Source organism: Crocodylus siamensis, chromosome 1, assembly GCF_052110815.1.
Source record: "Crocodylus siamensis isolate JL-2025a chromosome 1, ASM5211081v1, whole genome shotgun sequence".
Classification (NCBI taxonomy): Eukaryota; Metazoa; Chordata; order Crocodylia; family Crocodylidae; genus Crocodylus; species Crocodylus siamensis.
In genome coordinates, this window is record NC_143395.1 from 7,732,270 (window position 1) to 7,753,537 (window position 21,268).

The 21,268-nt window shown below is 44.7% G+C and overlaps 1 protein-coding gene across 4 annotated transcripts in view; it reads left to right on the plus strand.

Moving 5' to 3' along the window:
• RUNX2 (RUNX family transcription factor 2) overlaps positions 1–21,268 on the plus strand; it is a 298,394-nt gene that overhangs the window by 160,810 nt on the left and 116,316 nt on the right. For all 4 annotated transcript variants that reach the window (XM_090030942.1, XM_090030935.1, XM_090030950.1 and 1 more), the window contains one exon: positions 715–876. In XM_090030942.1, the coding sequence (XP_089887068.1) occupies positions 715–876 (162 nt within the window). The remainder of the gene's footprint in view (positions 1–714; positions 877–21,268) is intronic.

Here is a 21,268-nt window from a genome sequence, read left to right on the forward strand (position 1 = left end):
TGGGCCTTGAATCTTTGCCTCCAAAGCAATCTATAAAAAGTTCGTCAAAAGGCATTGTTAAGTTTCAATGGTTACCCCAAACCATTTGGTTTCATATTATAATTACGGTGACTGTCGGTAATCGGGTTAGAATTCAAACATGACCTTTTTTAGACAGATGCTAATAGGACCCATGACATTTTCCCTCTTGGTTTACTTTCTCAGCGCTGAAAACCCTTCTGTTTAATGTTGAAACTAGACAACAACTTGACAGACGCGGCCCGCAACTTTTGTGTTCCCCCTTCTCCCCCCACCCCACAACTAGCTAAAATAAAATTTAAAAAAATCAAGCCTGATAGCACTGAGGTGTGGAAGGTGTTAACAGACCTGGGAGCTGATGCTGGAATTTTTTCTGAGAGCTGGACAGGAGAGAGGAGGAATTTATGGACCCCCGACCACATTGATTTCAACTCTGCTTGCTACCATTTAAAAAATCAAAGGAACTACTTGGCTCCGTGCTGTTTGTTTTTCACCTGATTATTTTGCAAGGTGAAAAAGCACAGAGCAATGGAGAAGGAAAAGGGCATGGGGTGGGGGAAGGAAATGTTATTTCTCATACATTCCCATTCTTCATAACACCAGTGGGCTTAGATTTGGCTGGGGGAGCCCCTATGTCTTTTTATTTTCTTTCTTTTCTTTTCTTTTTTTAATGTTCTCTTTTGTTTTGTTTTCTAGACCCCAGACAGGCACAATCATCCCCTCCATGGTCATATGACCAATCTTATCCATCCTACTTGAGCCAGATGACTTCACCATCCATTCATTCCACAACTCCCCTCTCCTCCACACGAGGCACGGGGCTTCCTGCCATCACCGATGTGCCCAGACGCCTCTCAGGTAAAGACCACGTTTCAACTAAAACAATTGTGCAGAGAGTAGCAGGGAAGACTGACGGTGCTTATAACTGCGGTTCAGGAATACAAAGGAAGATCAGGATGTGGTACCAGACTTTCTGAATTAAAGGGGGATCAAAATCTTCATCTTTTAAGGCTTGGATTTAAATGTTTAAGTGTTGCCACATTACTCTCGAACGTGTCGTTTAAATGTAAGAAATTCCATTTTAAGTCAGATTAGCTTTTACCGTGAGTCTGATTCCTTTATGTTGTTTTCAGCCGAGAGCCATTTCTCTGCAAGTTTCAATGAAGTTGTGATATTTTTCTCTCTTTTTTTTTTTCTGTGATCCTTTAAACAGTCTTACTGCTGTCTCCTAAATTAGATTAGTCTCACTGGAAAGTGTCTCTATTTCTTTAATATTTAAATCTAAGGCTTATTTTTGCTTATTTCAATCCAGTAGGTCAAGAAAGCCAGTTCCCTTGTTAATGTGTACTTAAGATCCCTATCAGAAACTGGCTGGGTCACTTTTGGGTACAGGGCAGTCCTGGAAGGAGTAGGTAAGTTCAGAATGATCCAGGAGAGAGGAAATCGTAGGAGCCCAGACTAGACAACAACCAGGGACTGACACCTTTTAGCCAACACATAGATGTATATATGCTCTGTGATCCAGCTGTAAGGGGCACAGAGGCAAATCCAGCTGTGGAAAGTCATTTGCTTGTCTGGCTGTAAAACAGGGCATGCAAGGGTGCGCAGTAACCTGGTTTATTTTGCCAGTATGGGGAACTCTTAACTGGAGCGTTACAATTCCAAACAGACAAATGTGGAAATATTAGTGACCTGTCTGCCAAAATGCATGTGTAATGTAAAGAGACCCTTTACTTTTCATTAATAAAGCACAAAGGATTGGTTTTATATAGCTATTTTTCCATGTTTGCAAGACCCTCTTATGGTCTTGGATTCTAGTCCCATACACCTGTTTGACTTCCAGCCAGGCACATTTCTTTCTATCTTGTTTTCCCCTCTCCTCAAAGCTCTTAGTACTATAAATGTTGCTCACTTCACTGAGCTGCATCACCGACAAGCTGAACTTGAGCCAAGAGGCATGTAGGATTTGATTAGTTTAGACTCCTTGATTTCTTTCATCTCGGAGGAGGGAAGCTTTGTTTCTCAAACAAACAGCCATGAGATCTCCCTGGTCCTAGCGCTCTGTTTTCAGAGAAAGTAGACCATCCAAATGGGTCAAAGTTTCTGGCGTTAGCAGGCAGGCACCTCTGTCCTCTCTTCAAGATGCTCGTTCGAGTTAAAAACAAAATCAGCTTAATTTGGAGGAAGTGGTTTGTTTGGCTGGAGACTGATTTCTTGTTAGGCCAGTGTAGCCCTGGGTTGTTCTGCCCCGGGCAATCCCTGCAGGAATGGGCCCAGTTGGGATTGCAGCAGCTGTACAAGTTACTTGCCCTGAAGCCCTGCAGTGTGTATTCAGATGTAAGCGTCTCTCTCACGGGCACAAGCTCCACAGCTAAAAGAAGTACATCACAGGGCCATTATTGAGAACTTCTCTACTGCACTTTGCAGCAAGCTATCCCCACTTCTCCTGTCCTTCCCTTTTGGGGAACAGCTGATCCCCATTATTCCCTGGCCTTTTCCCATCCCAGGAGGTGCCTTTGTAACCTAGACGCCAAAGTGGATTTTGATTTTCTATTTTCTGTGGTACGCCTGGATGCTTATCTTGCTGGGGTCATCTGACTTCCTGCCCTTTGGGCAGGGGGCTGGACCCAGTGACCTTGCGAGGTCCCTTCCAGTCCTAATGTCCATGAAAACTGTGAAACAGGGAACCTCCAGAATACAGCATGAGCTCACTGGCACCGGGGCGTCAGCCGAAGGCTTCCTTAGGTTGATGACAGGCTCTCACTCGCAGCGCGGCGGTGCCGTGTTGCACGTTTCAAAAACCTTGCGGGCTCACTCGTGTGCCCCGACCAGGCCAATTCCACTGCACCGAGGCGCCGGGCAGGATCTGGCCCGTATTGTTTATAAAGTGCAGAGTGGAAGGTTAGTTTAAAGCTTGGCTCTACTCTGTAAAGTGGCTGTGTAAAAATGCCACCTCCTCTACTCACCAGATGTGCTTTTCTTGTGCACATTCCAGCTCGATTCTGCTGACTGCAGTGAATAAAAATAAGTCTGCACCAGTTCGTACTTCTCGTTGCCGTGCAGCTTTAGAAGAGGAGTTTGAGTCTAATGTTCCTTATGGATTGTCAGTGGGGCTGTTAACTAAATCCTGATATGAGGACTCTCAGTCACACTTGGATCGCCTCATTAAATGCTACAGTAAGATGGGCTGTGTCAGAGGGCTGTGCTCTGAGCTAGGATCAGGAGGCTTGTGTTCAATTCCTGCCTTCACCCCTGGCCAAGTCACTTAATTTACTTAGTGCTTCCGTGAAATGAGAACAATGCTTTTTGTTATACAGCAGTATAATGGTGATTGTGAGGTGTTCAGATACTACAGAGAGGAGGGTCATAGAAGCACAGAGAAGTATTAAAGGGTATGCAAAAGTGGTAGAGAAAGGAGCACAGTTGTGAGTGTGCAAGCCTCCAGTCTTTATAACCAGCGATAATGAGTGTGAAGGAAAGAAGGAGGGTCTGTAGGGCGGCGCTTACAAGAATCAGCTTCTTTCTTGCAAGCTAAGAAAACCAGATCCTCATTCATACAATCCTATTTCCACAGAGTCATTTTTTCAGAGTAAAACCAGGCCTTAAAGAGGAAAAAGTACATTCCTGGAAGCCCTAGAAAACCCCTCCTGCATGAGGTAGAAATTACAGCTTTACAAGGCCTGGAAGGAAAACAAAATTTGCTTCCTAGTACAGTGGCAGAAATCTGATTATCGTGTTTGTTAAAAATATACAGGGCATTTTAATGAATACCATATTCATTGCCTGTTGCTTAACAGCAAAAAGGAAGCAAAATAGTAACTCTCCACATTCAGGCATTTTTTTGGCACTCCCATAGTCCCAGAATTCCCTATTTAGCGCTACCACAGATTCAGAGATTCCCCCGCTACACTCAAGATCCATCGTTCCACCACCCCTGTTCCACCCCCGCCTTCTTTCAGTTTTGTCATCTAAGACATTCAAAAAGCCTGAACCCTCAACTAGTCAGTGCCTACTTGAACAAGCATTAAGCTGGTCAAGTTACATCTTCGGCACATACCTGATTTCTGTTAAGAGTTGGGCATTTGGGAGCACCTGGCCTGCAGCTGTGTGTAGCAAACTTTGACTGGCCCTCTACTTGCAATCTCTTGCGCATATATTGACAACTTTTCATCGAAGCAAGACATTGGGTATTAGGTCTATGTTGCATAAGGGCAGATGGTAGTCTTATGTATTGGTTAGATTATGGATTGTAGAGGATGGTTTGGAAAGGGATGATTCTGCCTCAGGCAATACTGCAATCGCTTGAGCTCCGGGCTAGGGGCAGACATTCAAAAAGCCTGAGACTGAATTGATTCAATCTTTGCAGGTTATTCTAACCTGGCTAGGCTAAATCAGTTTGTAACTGCACAGATATCCCAGAAATACAGGCACATGCCTGCAGTAGCTCAGGCTAGAAGCTGGGAGGGGAGGTGCTAGAGAAGCCCTCCCTTCACTTGTGCAGTACTGAGCTGAGGGGGGCGTGGCCAGGCCCCACATGACACTCTGATTAGGGAGGGGTTCCCCCTTACCCCTTCTGTCCAGCCCAGCAGAGAATTGATAACACAGTGTTTATCACCACTAACTCAGTGTTTATCAGCCCATTAAGAAAACAACAGAGGGACATTACCAGCTACCTGTTGATTCTGCCTTTGTCCCATCTGTCACAGCAGGACCTGTAGCCAGCATGTGGTCTTTTAGCTAATTCCTGGGTAAGGCAGAGGGGACGGGGAGTCACTGCTTAGCAGGGAGTGGGGAGAGGGGTGGAGGGGTGGGAACAGGGGGAAGCTAGGCAGGCACCTGCAGTCTCTGCAGAGCTCTAGCCAGAAAGCAGAGGGGAGGGGCCAGCTCTGCTGTCGAGCAGAGAGCCTCACCCAGCCCAAAGAGCATGCCAGGATGATGGAGGAGTCTGGTTTAACTTAAACCAGCAAGGGGTCTGGGACAGAGATTGCATAAACTGGTTTGAGCTAAATCTTTAAGTCCAATACTGCATTCAACCAGGTTTATCTCAAACTGGTTTCAGCCATTTTCAAACTGGTTTATGTGCACTGAACATCTGTTCTGTTACAAGTTTAAACCAGTTTCTGATCACTTAAACTGATTTATGTGTAATGTCTGTCCCTAGTCTGGAGATCTGTACCAGCCATATTTCTCTATGATTCTCTATGGTTCTATGAATGTGTACCTCAGTCTTCAGATAGGAACCAATACTCAATTGTTGGTCATTTAAAAATGTAGTAATGATAGTTATATATTTATTTATAGTTATACATATATAACCATATATTCTTTAATATAGTTATTTATATTTAGCCCCAAAAGAATGGAGGATGAATTTATGGCTAATACCCCACTAACCAGATAATCTTTTTTCATCCGAAACCCGCACTGCTTTTCAACCAAGCATGAAGGTATATTATCGACTCATCTACTGTTAAAACTCAGTAATAATAAGAGTTGAAAACCTTGAATTTATTTCATATTCGAAAACCTGTGTGTTGCCACTCCCAACAGGGCAAAACCGGTTGCCTAGCAGATAAATATCATTAATGAAATAATATTGTACTGGCATCCCAGGAATACCCATGTTGTTCTGATTATATGTCAACATTTTTTTTCTTCCAAAAGAACTGTAAAAATTTCACTTAATTTATATGCAGAGTCACCCTATAATCAGGCCCCCAACAACCTTGATTTTTGCATTTTGCAGTATTTCTGTGTATCCAATAAAAATACCAAGTCTGAAATATCTTCATGGCAGTTTTTATGTTAGTATTTTTAGTACGTTTAACTCTTTGGATCCTTTTCTTGGTTATTTGATTCTCCTGTGGGATTTTGTAAGGACAATAGCAGTTCTAGGATTTTCTCTGTAGTTATCAACCTAAATTTAGGGAAAAGGCTGTTTTTCCTTAAATTGAACCTGAAAACATGAGGTCAACTTATATGCAGGGTTGACATAATTGGAACAATATGATATTCGAATATAGTCCTTTAAAATAAAGTTTTGTCAACAGTATATGGTCTTACGGCAATAGTTATTTTGGATGCACTCAAAATTATTAATATCCTACACATAGTGAGACTTCATGTCATGAGGGACTGGCTGTGTCTATAATGTAATTCACTTATATGACACGTATAAATACATGTCATAGACACTACGTAAGCCTCAGGATTTGTAAGCTCAAATTTTGTATTTGTAAGCTCAAGGTTGAAAGCAGTTAGCTTGGAGTCCAGGACCATTTGATCCTGTGGTAACTGGAAGGGTACCATGCTACAATCAAGTGATTCCTGTGTATTAGAGGGAAGTCAAACAGAAGACTATGGAATTAACCATCTTATCAGCAGGCTCAGGCTTGATCTCAATAGGTGCAGAAATTACACATAAACTGGTTCGGCCATTTTGAAAGTGGTTTACGCACACTGAGTGCCTGTTGTGTTACAGATTTGAACCAGTTTCTGATCATGTATATACATTTAAGATAAACCCGGATGGATGTACTATCAGACTTAACTGATTTAGCTTAAATTGGTTTATTGAACTTCTGTCCCAGTTCCCTTCTAGATTCAAGTTAACTCACAGTCCCTCAGCATCCCAGGATGCTTTTCACCTCTCCAGCAAACCCCTCTTTGCAGGGTGGGCGGGCTACCCTTGGTCTAGCTATCTGGTCCAGCTGAGCAGAGAGGCATGCTCTAGCGCCCCCCAGTTTCTGACCTGGGCCACTGCAGGCATGTGGCTTAATTTCCAGAATCAAAAGTGAATGTCTGTTCACTTATGTATTGATTCTATCTTTGCACTTTAAACTAACCTGTGAAGACTGAATCGATTCAGCCTTGGGCCTTTTGACTATCTGTACTTAGCCAATTTGAAAGTTGAGACAGCCATATCTAATGACTTACTGCCACAGAGTAGGGGAGACAGCGCCTCTTGCTCCGTCTTCCTTGCACCTGTCCCCACTCGTGTTGGGGAGTCACTGCCTTGTTCTTCTTGCTGAACACCACACAAGGACTTGCAGGAGCAGGCCCTTTGCGATCCTCAAGATTTGGTCTAGAAACATTACCAGACAAGTAACCTGATGCACAAAAAAGTTTGCCATGAAGCCATCACAGTTGCAGCATACACATTTGAGCCTGACAATGATGTAGCCGACAGAAACAAGTGGGTGAAGAATTACAGTACAACCCACCAACAAACAGGCACCCCACCCGCCTTTCTGCAGACACATGCCTTGCCCCAACTCCTATACATCTCAGACACTACATTTAATTTTATCCCTTCACAGATTCCCAGCTTTTCCTGTTGCCATCACCAAACTACTCTCAGAATACACCAGACTTCCCCCAGCCTTCCCTTCAACCTGCTACCTCTCCCCATAGTTTGATACATGGTTTCTGTCTTCTACGGAAAAACAGGAGGTGGCCATGACAATGGCAATTCTTTGTAACATTCTCTGAACGAGAATATTTATGCACTCACCTCTGCAGATGGATGAACTTTCCGTTAGGGTGAAAAATCACACACACAAAGCAAAAATCCTTCAAAAACTACCCATTGTACCAGATGTGTTAACATTAATCCTTCTTGCCTGTTTCTCAAGAAATATCAGTCAAGAAAAAGTAAGTAGAAATTTCAAGTATAGTCCAATTTAATACACTTCTTATTAAAAATCTGTGAAATAGTATAAAAAAGCTTAGAAAATATACTCATAAAAGCTGACACTGAAAGTTTGCACTGCAGTGTTGCCTGCGTGGAATGTCTGCCCCTCTTTAAAAGGCTTTTTTAGAACACAACCTTAACTATGAAGTGGGCCCCCATGCCTCTATAATTAAGGTTAAAACAACAACAATAACGATGTTGTTATGTAGTGCATAAGGACAAATCAAGATCAGGGCCTCATCATGAAATGAGGGCATAAATGAAATACAGGCACAGAACCAACCTTCTAAAATAAGCATTTCTTAAACTTTTTTCTTAATATCACAGTAATTCCATGGATTCATAATACAAGGGCTCCATCATTCTGGACCTTCCTAGACCTAATGGAGATGCAGAAGTTAAGAAATATCAGTGGTTTCTCTATTCACTAAAAGAGTAAAATCTAAAACCATAGTCTTCAACTCCCTCTATGCTCGCTCAATAGTCAATGATGGTAGAATCCACCCTGCTGCAAAATTTGACTGGATTTTTAATTCCTGGCTAATGTAAGATAACAAAAATAAAATAAATTTGCACTGAAGGTCAGTGACTGAAGCTGAATCTCACACCTGCATGTTTCTGGAGGCTGATCCTATTCTTATGATAGAGGCACCTATGTGCCCAGAGGAGACAATAGAATTGCTCCTACACTATAGTTGGGTAACTCAGAATTGGTTACAAGAGGTTTGTCTACATGTGCAATTAATGTGAAGCAATAAACTCCAGAGAGTTTATTGCTCCCGGGTGCACCATTTGTACGTTTGCTTGGGACCACAGCATGTTGAGCCAGGTCGAAGCAGCCCTGGTTGGCAGGGGATCCTAGGGGTCAGCTTGCCAGTCTGAGGTTGTTCCCTCCCCCCAACTCAACTTGTTGTGGAGGAGCTGACTGGGGTATGAAGGTGCTCCAGTGTGGGGCTAGCTGACAGGTAGACCTCACACTGTAGCATCCTTGTACCAGGCAGCCGGGGCAGCATCTGCACATGTACTGCTGTGGAGTTAATTAGTTTACTCCAGCCTGATAGGGGCTCACATGTAGACACATGCTGTTTACTGCAGAGCTAATTAGTCTACTCTGCAGTAAACATCTTGTGTAGATGCACCCAAAGTGTATTTTTGTCATCTACTAGGGGAAGCAGGATAGAATTGTGCCCATGAAGTAAACTTTTTGGCAAGAGAAAATTTCATAGTGATACCAGATTATTAAAGTAAGTTTTGTAAAGCCAAGAGTGCCAGGAGTTTAAACTTAATATGGATTGACTTGGATTTTGGTTAATATCTATGGTTTTGTTTGTTTTTAATCTGCCTTTCCTTGCTTGTTTTTCTTGGTTCTATTCTGTTTTGTTATTCTCCGAGTATTAGGTCTTAGAAGGAAGTATATCCTTCTGTATCCCACTTCATCCAGCGATCCCAGAGCAAGTTGCAGCCATTAGGGGAACTGTATGATTTATTGCCACAACTTGTGGAACAAACTTGTGGAACTTCCAAAATTTGTTGAATTCATTGCCACAGGAGGTGGTTGAAGCAGGTAGTCCCTTTTTGAACCTGGCTATATTATTTCAATCCATGGATGATACATCTATTAATAGCTGTTGAGCAAAATGGTTGGAGATGTTTTATCTGGCATCTCTGAACCAATAACAGTGACTATCAGGGAGGGATATTGAATAGGAGATAGATTACTCTAGATATTTCTATCTGGTGTGGTGCTCTCTATAGCTTCCATTTCTGCCACTGTCGGAGACAGGATACCAAGTTAGCTGGACCATTGGTTTGACGTAGTATGGCATTTCTTATATGCTTTTTTTAAATGAGGAAGCCCCACAGTGGCCCTGTGAGGTATCTATCTATTAGGGGTGTGTGAAGTGGGCCCTATTTGATTCAGATTCAGATTTGGCCTGAATCAGGGACAGTGGTTTGATTCGTTGGTTTAGATCACAGTCCCTGATTCAGTTCGGCTGAATCTGAACCTGAAGATTCAGTGCTGATTTGGAGAATCAGCGATTCAGACACAGACACAGCTTTAAAAGTTTTTTCTACATACCTTGAGGTACCAGCGTGGCTTGTGAACACTGCAATGCTGAGGCACGTGGAGTGTCCCACAGGAGTGCAGAGGGCCCTCCATGTGCTCGGTGGCAAACCCGGAAGTGGACTGGAAGTACTTCTTGTCCACTTCCGGGTCTGCCAGGGAGTGCACTGGGGGGGCCCCCATGCCCCCCTGGCTTGACGATCAGCCACAGGGGGACCCCAGGTGCCCCCCCGACCCAAGAGGCAACCAGTTGCTGAGCTGGGGGGGATATGGGGGGGGCAAAGTGTCCCGGCAGACCCAGAAGTGGACCAGAAGTGCTTCTGATCCACTTCTGGGTCTGCTGCCATATGCGCTGGAGGGGCCCCACACTTCTGTGGGACACTCCATGCACCCCAGCATGGCAGTGATCACGAGCCCCTGCTACCTAGATGAATGTAAAAAAAACATTTAAAGCTGTCTCTATGTCCAAATCTCCAAATCTTTCCGAATCTCTCTAAATCAATTAGGAGAGATTAAAGGGTCCCCAATTCGATTTGGATTTGGAGATTTAGCCACCGAATTGGGCCACATCTCTGCTGAATCGAATCAGGGACCAAAGATTCGCACAGCTCTACTGTCTATCAGTACCATTAACACTATCATCTGTCAATACTATCAATAGCATCAGTGGCAAAACTATCAATTGTATCTAAGTTAGCACCCGCTGAAATGAACTGAGTGGTGCACATTTCATAACTCTCTCAGACTCTCTGCAAACTCAAATAGATGATTCTGTATCTGTTACATTCACTTTGCATTTTGAAGCATTTCTTAGGGGCCACATGAGCTCACTTGATTTTCCCTATCTTTCATTTTTTAATGAAAGCTAAGATATGACCATGATTGAGAGGGGGTTTTTTTTTTCTGGGTTCCCTTTTCTCTTGGCTGCTTCTTTGCACCCACTGCTTTTGGAAAAACTGAGCTAAATAAAGAAAGGAACTTCTGAAAGCTCTGAGGATTCTGTAATTTCAGAAACAGCTCTGTCATTTTCAGCTAGTATGTAAACTTATAACTCACCAATTTTTTTAAAAGGGTACTATTTATTTTGTATGCCGCAATTTGTCCATTTTTAGTCTCTTCTCCATTTAATGCCATCAAGGCATCATAGCACCTTGGCAAAGACCTCCGCAACATCAATAGCAGCTTCTCTCTAGAATAGACTGTCTCACCGGAGCAGCTGTCCACAAGCTATGTTTCATGATCCTTGCCTCTAAGATATAGGCCAAATTTTTCTAATGTGGGTGGCCTAAAATTAGGCACCTCCATCCACACTGAGACACCAAAATCAGTGGCCTGATTTTCAGCAGTTTGGATATTACAATGCAAGTATTTAAACCCCTTTCATTTTTTTAGAACTACTGTCAAGAGAGGAAATAAACAGGAGAAATTAGGCAGAGGGAAAGAGTTTTTATTCCAGAAGGATGAGGTTTGAAAAGGACAGAAGTGAAGAAACAAGTGGAACTTTTTAAAAAGCAGAGCAAGTTTGTTGCTGATACAGGCAGGAAATAGCACACTCAAATGTATGTGGATGTATAGATATATTTTATCTGAGCTTTTTTTGCAATATGTTTTATATTTAGGATGCATATCTAGATTTGCATCTGTTTCCAGAACTTGCTGCTAACAGTTAGTAATGATGCCAAAACATACTTGAGTTCCAGCTTGAGACCAAATGATATTCAGGGGGTTTTTTTTATTACTAATTTAGGGTCTGATACTAATTAAGGAAATTTTCCATAAGTGCCCGGCCTTTTGTGAGGGGCTCATTAAAACTATATTAACTTAAACTGGAATCAGGGTCTGCACATATTTTGTAATGGTTGTTTTTACCCACCCCCGCTGGCTTTTGTAAACAGAATTTTAATTGCTAGTGGTGCAGCACAATGGTCAGACTACAGATTCGGGGGGGACCCAATCCTTAGGTACATGAGTAGTCCCACAGAACTCAATAACCTCCTAACATAATGACTGAATGACTGGGGTCTCTGCCCATGTTTTCTGCACCAGCAAATACTCATTTCTGCAACCTTTTAGCTATAGCTCCATGACTTTTCAGCTTATAGATAGGTCAATTCATGCACCTATGGGAACAGGCAGTGCTGTAATATCCTATACTGGTAAAGGGTAGTTAAACAAAAAGGCAAGAGATTTCTTTACCCCCTGTGTGTGTCCCAGTCAATAGGATTACACAGAAATAAGAATATAGCATTCTGAATTAGTACTCTTCACCTTCAGAGTGACTGATGAACTTTGGGCCTGACCCTGCGAGTTGTTGAGTGAGGCTCACTTCCACTGAAATCAGCATGGCATGGAGGTGCTCAGCATCTCACGAGAGACTGATGGCACCCTGTAGGATGAAGCCAGTGTTTTTTACGGGCCCACGTACAGTTATGTTATATAGCATTCACATGTGTATTAAGGAAGAGGAGCTCCTTCCAGTGCAGGAAACACTGGGAGAATATTTCTGGCCTATACTATGCAGAGAGGACATTGTGTGTGACTGCTCCCTAGGCAGTAATCTGGCCTGTTATGAAAAAGGGTTGTAGAAACGGAGCCTAACAAAGCTTCACAGAACATCTTTGAGTTGGTTTAGTATTTGCTAGCCCTATATTATAGATGGGGATAAACAAAGCACTATGGAAACCAGAACCCTTTCCTCACAGCACCCAACTTAGAGACGGATTTTAGATCTGCAAAGCAAAACTGATGATGTGTCAGCTGTTTACAGAAAGATTAAAAGGCACATGGCTGATTTCTGCGATAGAAGTGGAAGATAAGAGCTGAGACAATGATTCACACTTCCCCTGGCGGCACAAAGAGTCGAACCTACTCAGAGACAAAGATGAAGATAAAACGAGCGTGGAGGTATAGTTCAAGAATTCATTGAAAAAGGCAGTGATAGCAAGACAGAAATAAATATCTGACCTACAGGAAGGAAACGTGGAACACTTATCCCTAAGGGTGTGTCTATGTGAGATGTTTACTGTGCAGTTGACCAACTAGAGCTGTGCAGTAAATAACTGTGTCTACACATGCGCCGCTACTAGGGCACACGAAATGAATAAACTCCATAGCAGAGTCAGACTAGTGAATACAAGTCCTACCCTACTGCAGAATTTTTTCGTGCACAGCAGCACGTGTAGATGCTACCCCAGCTGGCTGGGGCACGGGGTGCCTCAGTGCAAAGCTAGCAAGCAGGCAGCCCTTGTCCTGAGGCATCCTGTGCCCCAGACAGCTGCTCTGCAGCACGTGGAGATGGGGGAGTAGCCAGCTTTGAGCTGATTGCTCCCCCCATCTCCATGTGCCTTAGTGGGGGCTCCGTTCAGTGGGGTCCCCTGCCAGCCCAGATGGCTCTGACCAGGCACCATATGGTGCATACAAATAAACCCTGGAGCAATTGGGCGTACATTCAAATAGTGTGCCTTGGAGCAAAAAAACTCCAGAGCAATAAGCTCTACAGTTTATTGGTCCTTAACTGCGTGTGTAGATGTGCCCTAAGGTAACAATGACACTGGTAGTAAGGCTCGTACAAAAAGAGGAGCAAGGCCAAGAACCAGTGACAGTGATATCCTTGAGGTCAGGATTTAAAAGTTGCAGGCACCCTCACAAGCATTAAGTAAGTCCTGTGAACTGTTGACTATTTAACGAATGAAGCTTTTAGTTACAGTGACTCATAGTAAAGCACAACGGTGACCAGGTTAATTTATTAATTCATAGATCATAAAGTTTGAAAGGATTAATGTGATCCACTAATTTAACCCCCCTGACATTACATCAGCCATTGGATTTTCCAGAATTAATGCTTGCTTAACTAAAACATCTTTTAGAAAAATATCTACTTTTGATTTTAAAATGGTCAGCCATTGAGAATCAACCACAGCTGTCAGTCGCTGTATTTGATTGCCCTCACTAGGGAAAAATTGCTCCCTGTTTCTAATCAGAATGTGTCTATCTTTAACTCCCAGCCACTGGATCTTATTTTGCCTTTGCTAAATCAAAGAGCCCGTTCTCAATTTTTTTCCCCCTGTTCTAAGGACTTCTGTTACAGGGGAGATTTGGAATAGAACAAGCTCTGGCAAAGAGCAGGTTTTTGTGGTGAATCATAGGGAAGTAACAGAAGCCACAGAGAAAATGGCTATTTGGGTTTAAATGTGCAACATTTTAACTTCCCAAAAGGCTGGAGCTGGGGCTCTGCAAAGATATTCCACTCAAACCTCAGCCCTTGGATCGAGCCCCGCTCTCACCTCACACCGGCCTAGGGCTCCGTCAGAAGGCCGGCTGTCTGCAGTCTGTCCGCTGGACCCGGTTGGGAATTTATTTTGCTCTTTTTGGCCGCTTGCTAGCTTTCTCTTTTCAGAGTTTAATTCCAGTGCATGCCTTGTCCATCGAGATAGATGACAGGGTAGAAAGGACATTGCATTAGATCTGCAAGGCAAAATGTGCTTCCTTGGCTGCACTTACCCTATGGTATCAGCTCAGCAGGAATCATTTTCAGCAGGTTTCTCAAAGAGAGGCTACGTGTCTGTTCTGGCTGGAAGATGTCATTGAGAAAACAGTTTTAGCAGCACCAGTGCTGCATCTCGGTCCGGGGAAGGAGGTGGACTTGTGGAATTCCTTTGGGAACTGTCACATTTTTATTCTGCTATGTGAATCACCCATCTTTACAAGGGCAAACTTGCTTTTTATTTGACCTCACTTGTTGCATCGGACAGAGGTGATGGGATATTTTTCCTACACAAGGCATGCACGTTTTTCTGCACTTTTGATGCTGTTTTCCAGCACTCTCTTTGAACAAGACTGTCACAATCAGCAGTGTCTTTTCTGCTACGCTTAATGCAAGGGTGGCATGATCAGAAAGCAAAGAGAAGAAATTCTCCTGCAGGGCTTCTGTCCACTTCTTTGGCCTTTGGCTACAGGATACATGTACACAGCATCCTCTACTTTCTCGCGCCCTGTTCTCGTAGGCCGCCCTCTGAACCCATGTGCAAGGTAAAGAGGGAGGCTGAGCAGAAGTTAATCCCTTCATTACTTGGGACTAGGGAGCATCACTGCCACACAAAGAAATTTGGCTCCCATAGCACAGCTGTGATTTGCACAAAAGAACATTTGTGCAGCCTTTCCAAGCGCTGTAGCTACCCATGGAGGAAGTGAGGGCAGGATACACGCTGCTTCTTCAACATTGCCTGCCTCCCATTTGCAGAACGTATTATTCTGTGTCAGATATGAAGACTAAGGATTGCAAAATGGTAGCCAGGCCTGAGGTGAAGGGAAGGAAGAATACTGCACTCTGCTATCACGGGGTGTGATGGGTATGGGTGGGCCTGCATGAATAGAAGTGTATTCATCCTGACATAGAGGGTCAAAAACATCTCTGTGGTGAGAAGGAAGAAGAACATTGTTACCTCTTGCACTGTGGGGCTGGTAGATGCAGAGATTAATGTCTTGTGCCATACAAAAATGAGTTTTCCATGCTGGACTCTATATTAGCACTGACACTACACAAAGTGTGATACTCAGCTCATGTAAGTGAGAAGCAAAAGCAACTGTGTTGAGGTCAGTATAACATTGGTGCAAAAGCAGCGTACAACAGAAAAAAGAAACAGTCCTGGGAGTAACAAAGAAAGCACCAGGAATTCAATACTGGCCCCTTAGGGCTTGCTTTTGCCTGGTTGGTATTGACTGTCTGTTATGGGGTGCGGAGTAGGGGCAGAACTAGGGGGAAGCAGGGGTACAGTGGTCCCCCCCCCCCGCAGTTCCTGCTCTCCCCAAACCTCAGCGGCATTTCTATTCAGGTGCGGCTGAGGGAATCGATTGGCTTCAAGTCTCATTATCATCTATCTACCTGGTTCCTCCTAATCTCTCGTCATTCCATAGGCATTAATGCTTGTTAATGGTTTTACTATCCCACTGTTGAAATTATGCTTTTTCAGGCAATGTTTAACTGCCTTGCAGGCTTTTTTTAGTTCAGGCTAAAAACTTTAACTCAGGGGTAGTACTAATATTTACTCAATTGTCAAGGTGTTCAAGAAGACTAGATTTTATTTTATAAATCTAAATAAGAGATGTACATTTAAGCAGGCAACGTTCTTTGGGTAGATGTGATATCTTTTACTAGACCAACTGAGTAGTTGGGAAAAAAGCTCTTAACAAGCTTTGGGGTGCAATCACCCTTCTTCACTATAATGACAACAGGGCTAATGACACAATATCTTTTGACTATTGTGACTGTTTTTTGCCTAGCTTGTTGTGTTTTTAAACTTAATATGTAATGTAGCAAATTAGTGAGCATTCCCATAAAGTGATATTGGTTTTGGCTTTGATATTAAACTGAATGACCGAGTGATGGGCCCCTAGCTTATTAGTAAAGCTTCTAGTTTCTTTTTAACTGGAGGAAAATGAGGCATGTTGCATGTAAAAATGCCCCTCATCATCTGCACCCCCCTTTTCAAAATCCTCAATCCACCCATGGGGCCATCAGGAGAGATGCAGTAGCAGATTAAGAGTTATTGAGGCAAACAGAAAATTGGAGGCCCCCACCAGGCGAGGGCAGGTTTCCTCTGCACCCACCAGGTGGCTGTCACCGGGCCTGTTTGGCCTCCTTGGCACATCCGGGCTGAGCCAGGGGGCCAGAGTACTGCTGAAGTGAAGCCAGCCCTGGCCCCAGTGCAGCCCGGCCCCTCCACCCAGCAGGTGTCGCGCAGCCAGGGCTGCGGTCTCCCCCATCACTGTGGGACAGGCGAGGGCTCTGCATTGCCCCCAGCTGCCCTCCTGCCCCTTTCCCGACCCTGGCAGGGCAGGGCAGGGCAGGGCAGGGCTGTTCTTTCCTGTCCTGCCCCAGCAGTGCTGGTGTCAGCGGCCATCCACAGACAGTGGAGAGCAGAAGTGGGGGTGCCCATGGGGCCTCCTGGCAACAGATGGCCCTGGGAAGCTGATACCACCTGCACAAAGCCCTGTGCCCACCCCCTAGCCTCTTGATCTGGCCCAGTTGGGAGGGAGGAGGCACGTGCTGCCTGCCCCAGATGCCCACAGCCAGGATGCCTGCCTAGGCCATGCTGCCACTGGCAGCCCAGGGGGGGAGGGAGCTGATTGGTAGGGACCCCTGGGCCTGGGCCCCATGGCCCCATGCATTTATCCACCCCTGGGGAGGTGGAACGTGGACCACCCCGATCAGTGTCTGCACCACCTATGATCCACCCAGTTGGCAGAGGCTAGAAAAACAGACAACATAGGTTTAAAGTTTGTAATGACACTGCATGTGCAGTTTGTTCTGTATATCATTGATGGGTCAGCTAGGATATAGCTGCTTCAGAACAAGCATCCCATTTAATCTAAGAAACACCTCTTGATATCTAGACCTTGGGTGGGTGGCAACATGTTGTAATATGAGTGGAAGGATGCCCACCTCATCTGAGTTCATGTTGTGAGACAAGAGTTCATGGTTTGTTGTGAAGACAGAGCAGCAGCAGCCTGTACAACACATCCCTACAAGAAAACTAGGTATTGGACAAAGTGTATGCCCCAGATCTGATAACTTGAGAAATAATAACTTGATTTACTGAGAAATACAAAACTCGTTCCAGGACTGGTTTGTTTAATTCCCTGACAGCTAAAACTCTGTCAAGTGTTGGCCTACTCTGCTGCAGAAGGTGAAGGCTTCCATGAACCAATAAAAGTTATAGCTTCCACAGTTTGTTTTCTTGACTAGGCTTTTCCTGAGCCTCGCATGCTGCCTTGGGCAACTGTCGGAGTACATCAGTCAGCCTTACTCCAGAGGTGTAGCTCAGTGATCAAAGCAATAATTATATTTGCAAGTCACTGATGGGCAGTTTTTGAAATCATCCTCTTGCCACATTACATGTGGAGGCCATTTATCTTTAATAACATTTACATTGTGGTAGTGTCTAGAAGTCCCACTCACAAATCACATTTTGAGGGGAAAAAAAGACCTCAAGAGCTTATCTTCCAAGACAAGGATACAGGCAGAAAGACTGGAGAGCTCAAGGTGGGGGGAGTTGACATGCTGATAGGAAACAAGAGACCATAGGTAGGGACCTACTTAATCTGTGGTTTTGCAGAAACTGTGGAAAGTGGTGGTATCCGGGATCGCTGGAAACAGTCCGTCGGCCGTGATCAACCCCTCCCCAGATCCTCTCCCCAGGAGGGCTGTGCGAAACAGCACCGTTCTGCTTTGACTTCTGTTTCAATGTTTTGGCGGACCAGTGTTTCGTTTTGTTTTGAAAGCACTGTTCCGCTTTGTTTTGTCAAAACAGTTTCACTGTTTCGATGCTGTTTCAATGTTTTGCCCAGAGGCTATAATGGGGAAGCACAAAACTGGAGGAGGAGCAGCCTCCTGTGATTGCACACAGATTGGGGGCCCGCACCCCTGGAGGAATCTGGCAGAACCCCGCAGCCCTCCCAGGGGTGCAGGCGGGGGTGCTGCCGCCACCTGGGACCGGTTCTGGGAGCTGAGCCCAGTGGAGGCTCTGCCTCCCTCCACTGGGCTCAGCTCCCCACGGCTTGCAGCCCCATGCAACTCAGTCTAGTGGCAGGAGGTGGAGCACAACACAGGCTCTGCCCATCTTTCACCACCATGCTGACCTCCGTGGGACTGGTGGAGCCGATTGGAGCGCAGCCTGGCAGTGGGAGGTGGGCAGAACTGGTGCTGCGCTCCGATCGGCTCCGCCAGGCCCATGGAGGGCAGCCCAGTGGTGGGAGGCGGAGAGAGCCAGGGCTGCGCTCCCCCCAGGCTGAACCACATGGGATTGCAGAGCTGCTCAGAGCGCAGCCCCAGCTCTCCCCAGCTTCCCACCACCTGGCTGCTGCTTCAAAATTCGAAACGTTTTGAAAGTTTCAAAACGTTTCGACTGGCCTTGTTTCGTTTTGAGGTGGTTTCAGAGCCCTTCGTTTTGTTTTGATTTTGCTGTTTCGAGCTCAAAATGAGTCGAAATAGTGTCAAAACAAAACAGCTGGCAAAGCTTCACACTGCCCTGCTCGCCAGCATATTATTCATGTAATACGCTGTTTTAGAATTTCTCAGTCCTTACTGTGATATTTAGATGATGCGGCAATCCCTGCAGCCACTCTCATGTGCTTGACACTTATTGATTGTCTGCAGCAATAGCAGAGCCTCTCCACCAATCAGTGGCGAGGGCAGGGACACTGGGAAATGCCTGCTAAGTCAGCATTTAGTGCCATGAGCAAGCTGCAGAAATTGCTGTATCTTGCAGCAAGTTAAGTAGGTTCCTAACAACAGGTAGTTGGGTTGGGTGGGAATACACCAAGAAGAGCCTTGAAAGTAAAAAGAAGGGGCTTACGTGGAGGAGGGTTGCATGGTTCTGGTAGTCTTTGAGCAAAATGCAGTGGTGCAGCAGCTTAGGCTGAATGGCCAATTTTTTGGTTTTATTTTGGGTCATAAAATCATAGAGATGTATGGCTGGAAGAGTCTTTAAGAGACCATCTAGTCCCATCCTTTGTTCTGAGGTGGGATTAAGTATGCATAGACTGTCTCTGACAGAAGTTTGTCTAACAGATTCTTAAAAACCTTCAGTGAGATTCGGCAGCTTCCCGAAGTCATTGCAGGACTTCACTCACCATTACATTAGAAAGATTTTTCTTGTTTAATTTAATTCTTTGCTGCAAATTAATTCTTCTGTCCCATTCCCAGTGGACACAGAGAACAATTTGTCACCAGCCTCTTTGTAACAAACTGTAACATATTAGAAGACTATTATCTTGTACCCTTTTCATATAGATTATATTTTCTAGATTGAACCACTCAGTGGGCACGTCTACATGAGATACTAACTACGCAGTAGCCTAATAACACTGCTCAGTAGTGTACTGGGCAAAAACCTTGCTAATACACTACTGTGCAGTGGTATTAGTACTACTGAGCAGTGAGCATCACTGAAAACCCATTCACTGGCGCTACTGTGCAGCAGCAGGAGTGACTGTGCATTGATTTTGTACTTGGTTAACCAAGTACTAAACTTCATGTGCAGTAACTACAGCGCATTAATGAACGTGTAGATGCACCCCGTGCCATCTACCTATCCTTAAGGCCATGTTTTATAAACCTTTTATCATTCTGGTTGCTCTCTTGAGGATTCCAGTGATTCTTAAAAGCTGGTGTCTAAAACTGGACACTTTACTGCAGCTGAGACATAACTAGCACTGAGTCGAGCAGAATAATGACTTCCTGTGTGTTAAATGCATCATTCCTGTTAATACATGTCAGAATGACATTTGCTTTTTTTTGCAACAGCATCACACTGATGTTTCATTTGTATTTGTGGCTCACAATAACTCCCAGATCATTTTTAGAATTACTGATGCCAAGTCAGTTATGACCTTATGTATTGATGGATTTGATTTTTTCCTCCCTAAGTCTAGAATTTTGGTGTTGTCTTTACTGAATTTCATTTTGGTTATTTCGGACCAGCTCTACAATTTGCCAAGATCATTTATAATTCTGACCCGGTACCCCAAAACTCGAATTATCCAGGGACCCACGTGAAGACCTTTGTTGTTTGACAGTGAACTATTGGTGATTATGGTGAAATAATTTATGATGATCTCATCTAGATCAGTGGTTCCTTTACTTCTCCTTGGATCAGTGGACAAATGTTAACCCACAGAATTTCTCATAAACCTCTGTGCATCTTTACCATCATACTTTTAGTTATTGGTGACAATGATCCCTCATGGTTGAGGATGATCAGTCCCACAGGTCAAATAAAGGTTTATAGACGAGTCCACTAATGGCTAAGAAGGCTGACCTTAGAGCTGCAGTCTCTGGCAAATGCCACAGGTGGTGTTAAAGGCAGGGGCTGGACCATGGATTTCTCGAAAAAGGTCTGCCACTAGTGGATAAGGTACAGTCAGGAGCAGGGGTGGGCAATTATCTTACAGAGTTTTGTCAAGCCATTGAGGGCTGCATGACAGGCAGCCCAGGGCAGATTAATATTAATTTTATAAATTTTTTAGGGGCCCCGCGGGCCAGATAGAATGGCCTGGTGGGCCGCATCCGGCCCCCGGGCCGCATTTTGCCCACCCTTGGTCTAGAGCCTCCCTCCACTGGGCTCAGCTCCCCACGGCTTGCAGCCCCATGCAACTCAGTCTAGTGGCAGGAGGTGGAGCACAACACAGGCTCTGCCCATCTTTCACCACCATGCTGACCTCCGTGGGACTGGTGGAGCCGATTGGAGCGCAGCCTGGCAGTGGGAGGTGGGCAGAACTGGTGCTGCGCTCCGATCGGCTCCGCCAGGCCCATGGAGGGCAGCCCAGTGGTGGGAGGCGGAGAGAGCCAGGGCTGCGCTCCCCCCAGGCTGAACCACATGGCAGTCCATGGAGAGGCATACTTTTAGTAGAAGACAAGGGAACTATTATATTCTGTGGTTTACTTACCATGGTCTCACAGACAGGAGTTTGAGAATCACTGATATAGACCATAT